Genomic DNA, 8,263 nt, shown 5'->3' with positions numbered 1-8,263 from the left:
CTACTCTCCATTTATAACGTGCCACGGTCTTCATAGTTTAATTTCCTTTTAACCTTATTAAAAAACAAAATTACAGATGTATATAATTTCACTTATCATCTTCACTGAGAATAAAAGTGAATCTTTGCCTCAAGAACAGCTTTCAACTGTTAATTATCATAAATTTTTCTGTATATGCAAATCATGTACGCCCGGACATACTTCTTCCTCTCCACGAAAACAATTCCAAGTAAAATTTGTTAGAATTCCATCAGAATCACTATCAAAATTCAGAATCCCCAATCAACATACTTGCCTTTCATCATCTCATGCTTCTTTCCGTCGATTCTCCATGCCTCCCCTTGAAAATGAAATCCTCAGAAGCACATCAGAGGCATTTGGTGGTTTTGGATATTAGAGCAAACCATTTATGGGTGTGGCGAAGGTTGAACGAGGCAGAAGAATAAGGGAGATCAAAGATGGTTGTTGAGTGATTGAATGAGGTACGAAGAGTTTGCTACTCACGCTAATGTATTATAGTACTATTTTGATTCTATTAACAGGATGGCTCAATTAATGTGTCTAAAAATAAATATTTTGAGGAATTTAATAACAAAAACATGAGAAATAGATATTTTAAAGAATTTAATAGCAAAAACATGTAAAATTAAGAGACTACTTAAAAATGAGTTTTTATTAATAAGTTCTTTTTATTTTGCAGAAAATATCTTTTTAAAATATAATTACTACAATATCCAGTATTTGGAGTATTTAGGAGAATGAGTTAACAGAAAATATTTTTCCTGATCAAAGAAAATTAAGTCCTTTTAAGGAAAATGATTTTTTTTCCCAAAGTCATTTTTTCTTTTTATATTTTTATAATCTTATTAAAATGTAAAAATACTTATGCATATATAATATAAATACATATCATTAACTTAACATTATAACTAAATAATAAAAATATTTTCTTAAAAAAATTTTTTCATATAAAAGTTATTTTTTTACAAAATAAACAGAGCCTAAATCAGTGAATTATTACTTATCAATGGACAATTGGGTAATAGATATGATAAAAATACATAGTCATGTAGTTGTTTAATTTAAGGACATATATTTATCCGGCAAATTCAAAATATATAGAAACATTTAGTTCTTGAAAAGATTATATAGATTTTTCTTATTTAAATTTGATTCATTATGAATTAAAATACAAAATGTATAACGAGACTAATTTATGAAATATATAAATTTTACATATTTATATATTAAATTAATAATAAATCAAATATAAATAAAAATTTCTTATATATATATATATACACACACGTTGTTTATTTTGCTGGATATACTCCAACAGAAACAAGATTGGCAATTACTATATTGCATGACGCAACCTCAATTATTTTTTTATTTTAGGGATTAGCACCAAATTGTTGGACGAGGTAGCAACTTTGAAACACAATGACCTTATATACTGTTAACAAAATGGATCTCGTCCATGCTAACAATTAACAAACAAAAGTTAAAATGATGGATGCATTTATCCACATGCAAGATGATTAAGAATGCAAAAAAGAATAATATAAGTTATGTTTGGACGCGCACATATATATATCTATTCAAACACAACCTATAAGTGGAAAAGAAAAAAAAAATATAAATGTTAATGAGAGAAAACAAGATCATTAGTCAACATAATTTAGAAACGAATTCATAAAAAATATATGTATTTAGTGAAAGTGTGAATGACTCAATATTTTCAATTGAATATAAATTTTTTTAATGTAATTTGGCTTAATTTCATCTGCCATTTTTTAAAATATTTATTTAATATTTTAATTTGAGTCTTAATTTTAATTTGTATCATAATCCTTTGACCAGATTCTACTAGGTACTGCAATAAAAAGCTAATTTAGACATGTCTAAGTGGGTTAGAATGATAATAAATAATTCAAGGTTTGCTTTGTCCAAAGATAACGAAAAAATTAAATGAAATGAAATAATTATCAGTAATCGCCCAACAACAATTAAGGAGATTGTTCACGCCACGTATCAAAGAAATAAATATTTTTTTATTATATCTGATCCACCTAGGCGTAGCCAGATCAATTTTTAACCGAAATACCCAATAAAATCTAGCCAAAGGGATTTTGGGTGATATTAAATTTAAGTTTTAGTAGTTTTGTGATACAAATTGAGGTTAAAAAAGGGTAATGAAACAATCTCAAAATTGAGGAATAATGGATGAAGTTAAGCCTAAAATTCCTATTTTAGTATTATTTCTTATTTAAGTAGGATCCCTGTTAATATTAGCATTGAAAAAAACTAACATTATAAATAGGAGTACATAGGAAAGAGTATATGACTTTAGTTCATGAAAAGAGAAACGATATAGTTCAGGAGGAAGAGACTATTATTCATTGCAATACATGAAGGGAGAGAGTTATTGTTCATGATTTGAAGTTGTAATTATAGATAGTTTAGTTATGTTTAGGAGAAAATGAGAGGGACAAACTATTCTATTTACTTTGAGTAGTGTGTGTGGTATCTCTTGGGTATAATAGGGTTAATAGGTAGGGAGTAAAGTTTCGAGCCTATTAATATATTTATTATTTGATGATAATAGAAGATGACATACTCATAGACATATAGTCCTATGTTAAAAGAGTAAATTATATAAATATTATGTTTTGTTTTATTTTATTTCTTTGTGAATTACACGCTTTTACGGTCATAATAAGATGGATTTGATCATAACAAATTGATATCAGAGTTACAGGATAATCCTAACGAATTAGGTTGAAGGTGAATATATTGTGATATGTTAAAAGTCATATATGAAAGAATAGTGAATCAAGCTTAAGGTTGTAGACAATGAAAAATTAATGTTTTGATGCAAAATTAAAAAGGCAGATGATGTGTAGATTTTGAATAAAGAGGCAATCTACGTCAAATATGAATTAAAAATTGGTAAGTCCAAAAATTTGAAGGGTTCAAATTAAAGCATGGAGATTTGACAAATTGAAAGCATCTAAGAATTTGAGGCATGAATGATCGGTAGATTTTAGGTGAAAGTGAAGATTATTAGAGGATGACTCAAAATTCTTGTATCATTTGCAAAATGTACTTTCCTAATTTGAGTAGAAAAAATATAATCAATAGTTTATGACTTTTCAATTTCCTAATGCCTAGCGTTTATAGCATCTATATAAATCTATATCTATATATAAATATTTTAAAAAAATTAAATTATAAAAAAGACCACACAATAAATTTGATTGATAAAATATGGAGTAAATAGAAAGAAGAACAAGTCTAAAGTCTATAATAACAAATAAACTGAAAAATAATTAATGAACATCACAGTGAATTCACAAGTGTACACTTATAAATTCCAAGTGAAATTACAATTGGGGAATTACTCTATTGAACTTCAATGACTGAAAAAAGTCCATTTATAAATCTAAAATCAGTACAAGCCTTTCTCATCGCATCTTAAAAATTATAGTAAAAAAAAAAATGTATTCGTATAGATGAACAATATTTGCCCTAAAGTTTATTTTAATAAAAATAAAAAATGCAATAAAAAAAATAAAATAGCGTCTCACAATTAATCTAAAATTAAAAGAATGCACAATGCGCAGGCTGATTTCTAATTATATATTATTCTTGATACTGCTACCATTAAAATTTCTGTTCACATGTCATGTGGCTTGAAATAATAGGATCATGATCGAATGACGTATGCATTAAAACGCCAATCTCTCATGATAATGAAAAGGCTCAACTTGAGAGAGAGAGAAGAATTTAAGGATCAATAATTATTATGAGATCAAAAACCACACAAATGAAAAATAAAATATTCGTATACCGAAATTCATATATTTATAGGAACGGATAGGTATACTGAATAATCTCTCCATTTAATCAATGAATAATTGAAACATAATAAATGAAGTCGTACCATTAGCTATCAGTGAGATGCCATAACCACGCCGTCTAATGGCTAAATCACCTTAGTGAAGATGGCATGGCAGGAAAGATAAATGTACCAGACCATGGTTCTACCATGGGATTAAATCAAGTTAAAAGGAGTTGTTAATAGGATGGCAAAGGATAGGGTATCTATAAAAATTATCTTATTTGAATTTGAACTTGATTAATATTATCAAAATTTAAATTCATTTTAAATCTGATTAAAATTTATTTTCAACTATCAGAATCCGTCCCAAACTCAATTATTATTATCTAAAAAAAATTCGAAATCATTTAATTTTATATATTTTAATTAATATTTTACATAAAAATTTATTTTGATTAATAATTTATATTTTAAAATTTTAATAATTTCTTAAAATATTTAAATTTTGCTTTATATAAAATAAAACATGTAAAAATTTATAAATATTATTATAAAAAATATATATTTTATATTTAATTGAATAATATTTAAACCTGACCCGATTATGTACTACCTAAATCTATCATATTAAGTTTGGTCAGATCGAGTACTCATAACAATTCAACCAGTTGCCTTTCCTAAATAAAAAAGAAAAACATTTTGGGAGAAGAAAAAGAAAAAACCCTCTTCATTCTCCAAACAATCTCTCATATTTTTAAATTTCTTACCATTTTTCTTTTTAAGCTTGATAAAATTTATCTTATATTAACTTGATCATTAGAGGTCTTGTGATAAGGGGGACTTATGAATTTCCGATATCGTCAGCATGGATGTATATATATATATATATATATATATATATATATATATATATATTTAGATCAAGTACTATGGTTAGTTACACTATTTTCTCACCAGTTCTTCTCTCTCAATTCCTTAGCTAAGATACTTCTAAAGCCTCCAAAGTACAAACTCTAATGGGAATATATGCTAGTAATAATGCAGCAAGACAAAAAATCAATGTAACAGTAAAATGTTCTATTAGATAAGACTGTTTATGGTGGATAAAGAAGAACAACCATTATCTGTGAAATGGGTCCTTATATATATCGAAGTATTTGGGCCTTTCTCTCGCATATGTCTCAAAAGAACAGCGTCCAAACTATTGTCTTCAAATCCATCTCCTGTTTTGTCAATGTATTGGACCAGACCGCATGTATCCTTTCATTATATGCAACTTTCACTGTCTCTTTTGACTATCTAAAGCTGCTATTCCTTCCATTATTATCTCGTTGGATCTTGTGTCAACTTAACACTGCAGCTACCTGCAGGATAAACTTACCCAAGAAAACACTCCTTGAAGCTTCAAATTAATCTGATTCTATGATGACCTTTTCCTAGTTTGTGCAACATATTTTTTAGTGAAAAGAAGAAAGGAATCCTTCTGTGTTAATATTCTTTGTATTCTCATTCTAGGGTTTCATTTTTTTTTTTTACACTTTAAGATGAGTTCTAGCTAGAGAGAAGTTGTAGATCATTAATCTTTTTCTTCTCCTCTCGATCCCTTTAGATTTAGCACAATAATTATAATAGTTCTTTCTTAGATTTATGACTCTACAAATAGGTATTCAATCGAAAATATGAACTTATAAAGAGAGTTCATAAGTTCATACAGCATTAAAATTATTAGGAGGAAAAAAGAAAAGAACAGAAAGGAAAATTGTCCTAGAATTGATGACCAGACACCGCAGAAGCAAAAATTACGAAACCAAACGTAGGATCATAACTTCAGTAAACACATGAACATAAAAGGACTGTCTTCTAGCAAACACTTGAAAACTTAGGACAAGTTTTGCTCTCACCTGGGATAAAAGCTCGAAGCTTTGTTTATTTCTCTTGAGAAGAGGGGGCGCTTGTTTCTATTGTTTTGCAATTTTTGTTTGTAATTTCGTGTCATTTACAAGGAAACTCCTGGTCCTTATCTGTTTGATGACTTCCACTACTGTGGGGATGGAAAAGCCTGGGAGTTGCACTGAAATGGAAAGGTCTAGCAGATTGGTTCATAGGATAAGGACTTGGAGTGAGGGAATTTGGAAACAGATTTTGAGTGCTTGAGGTCAACATCTGAAAGTGGTTCGTTTGTCTTGGATCAATCTCCGTTGAAGCTGCTGTAACATGTGAAGGGAAATAAGGTTGTGCTGTTCCAGGTGGACACACCAAAATTTGAGATCCAGATGATAGAGACAAAGTAGATGGTAATGGCACAGCATTTAGGTTGTGTAGATCATCCGTTTGGGCAGCAAATCCATGGCTTCCCAAACGAGATAAGGGACAATTTGTGTGCTCTAATTGAAGGAAGGAACCATATGGCATCGTATTATTTATCAAACTCGGTAAGGAAGAATGACTAACTCTTGGGAAGAAACTACTTGATGGAACTTGATGAGCACTACTATGACCTTCACTGCTTTCCTGTTTATCATCTTCTTGACCATTTCTTTTTGTCCAGTTTTCTTTCTCATGGACAGAATCCCTTGCAACTTCTTTTGACTTGGCCTTCAAAATTGAATCACTGCTCCAAAAATTTGGTCTTGTTAATCCGCCTGGATCTTCCCAATTGATGCTGCTATTCGTCTTGAACCCTTCTTTCTTAGATTGGGAAGCATCCAATTCATGAGAAGAAGTTAGAATTGCTTGATGATTCCGGCCAAAGTTCACTGGTTGCATTGGAAGTGGAGGGAGTTCATCAATTTCATGCTTTGCTGCATTAAGCAACCAGTCAACAACTTTGCTTGGCTGATTAAGTCCAAGCCTATCTTGAAGATCGTACAATTGGATTGCTGTGGGAACTGAAAGCCTTACTCTCCTGTCCCTTAACCCCCTTATGGTGCAAACTTTGCTATGCCTATCTTTTCCTCCAAAAGCACGCGAGACACGAACAATTCTTGGATCTTTCAATCTTAACCATGGTGTTGAACTAGATGAAGCCTTGGTAATCTTGCCATCACTTGTATCTCCCTCCTTTTTTGTTGGAGAATCCACTTCTTTTGAACTAGCAATCATCATATATTTCTCATCATTGGTGCATGGGTAACTGAACCAGTAGGATTATGGTATAAAGTTTCTTGATGCGGTATTCATCATGATTATATATCTGCTTCAGATCCATCAAAAGAAGAAAATGAAAAGCAAGAAATCTGATAAATATAACACTAGACATCTATCCAAACCCCAATTTCCCCACATTTAAGGCAAGGCAAATGAAGAAAATGGAGAAGAGGACATCTTGATCAGACAAGACTATAGTTCACAATTAGAAGGAAAATTCAAGAAACATAATAATGGATGAAGCATAGCCAGTATCTAGTATTTTATGGGATTTGAACTTGAATTGATTAGTAGCCCCGAAGAACCCTTCAACCAATCAAGTTTTGAAAGGGAAAACATCAATCATAAGGATAATAGATGTTTATCAAAGAGATAAATATAATGAAAAGTTATAGAACAAGTACAGTGGAAAAAATATTTTGGAAAGAAGGAAAAGTCTGTAACTGATTAAAGACAGCATATGCATACAAGATTTAGGATCTGTGTATCGATTGGACTTACAGTGTATATAAAGGTATAGATCCTGCACTGCCTTTGGTAGTACCCTTCTGAATTTTGCTGTTGAATTCAATCAATAGCTGCATACAAGTTTGAGAGCTAAGCAGTTTGCTTTAAGTGCAGAGAATAAACTTATTGGTGAGGTTAAACAATTTGAGAAAGGAAGATGCCGGAATTCAACCGACCATGCTACAGTAAGGAAGACGTAAAGGAAAAGCAATGGCATCTGTTATGCCACGTGGCACGCCTCACCATCGGTCAAATAAATGTGCTAGTCAATATCTTATCATTTCCTTTATCACGCATGTTGAGCAATCATTGTCTCAATGAATACTTGTTAGGACTAATTATCCTCAGTTAAGATCAAAACATGAAGTGTCAATTGTAGCTATATAGAGGAATTAGCTTTTGCTTCAACGCAAGCAAAGTAGCATTAACATATAAAAATTTCAACAGGGGACCAATTCTCTGCATATTTCGAAAAGCGGTGACTCATGCTTTATCTACAACTACAAAAAAGGTTTAGTGACTGATCAATAATCCTTGTCAAATGGTCGAAGATTGCATGCTTTGTACCAGAATAGAGGTTAAATAAGTTGAAATTTATAATCCATTTTACCTGTATTATGCAATTACCAGTTAGAACATTCACTAACAGTACTCTCTTTGGAAGATGAGATTTGCATTTTATGATATCTAATTATGCATAACCTAATAAATCAAAAAATTAATTTAGATTTAAGTCTATTATTAATTTCCTTCAAAAAAAAAGTT

The 8,263-nt window shown here is 30.3% G+C and overlaps 1 protein-coding gene across 1 annotated transcript; it reads right to left on the bottom strand.

Moving 5' to 3' along the window:
* Positions 1 to 5,454: 5,454 nt before the first annotated feature.
* Positions 5,455 to 7,659, bottom strand: LOC110657702 (transcription factor TCP13). The gene is made up of 2 exons (XM_021815020.2): positions 7,493 to 7,659; positions 5,455 to 7,037 (listed from the first exon to the last, which is right to left on the bottom strand). Exon 2 carries the CDS (start codon positions 6,947 to 6,949, stop codon positions 5,837 to 5,839), a length of 1,113 nt encoding a protein of 370 aa, XP_021670712.2. The 5' UTR covers positions 6,950 to 7,037; positions 7,493 to 7,659; the 3' UTR covers positions 5,455 to 5,836.
* Positions 7,660 to 8,263: the final 604 nt, after the last annotated feature.

This window comes from Hevea brasiliensis, chromosome 9 (assembly GCF_030052815.1).
Source record: "Hevea brasiliensis isolate MT/VB/25A 57/8 chromosome 9, ASM3005281v1, whole genome shotgun sequence".
NCBI lineage: Eukaryota > Viridiplantae > Streptophyta > Magnoliopsida > Malpighiales > Euphorbiaceae > Hevea > Hevea brasiliensis.
The sequence above is the reverse complement of the archived record's forward strand: the minus strand, read 5'-3'. Positions and strand labels throughout refer to the sequence as shown.

Excerpts from the sequence above, each read along its gene's own strand:
- LOC110657702 (XM_021815020.2), bottom strand. The coding sequence starts at position 6,949 with ATGATGATTGCTAGTTCAAAAGAAGTGGATTCTCCAACAAAAAAGGAG.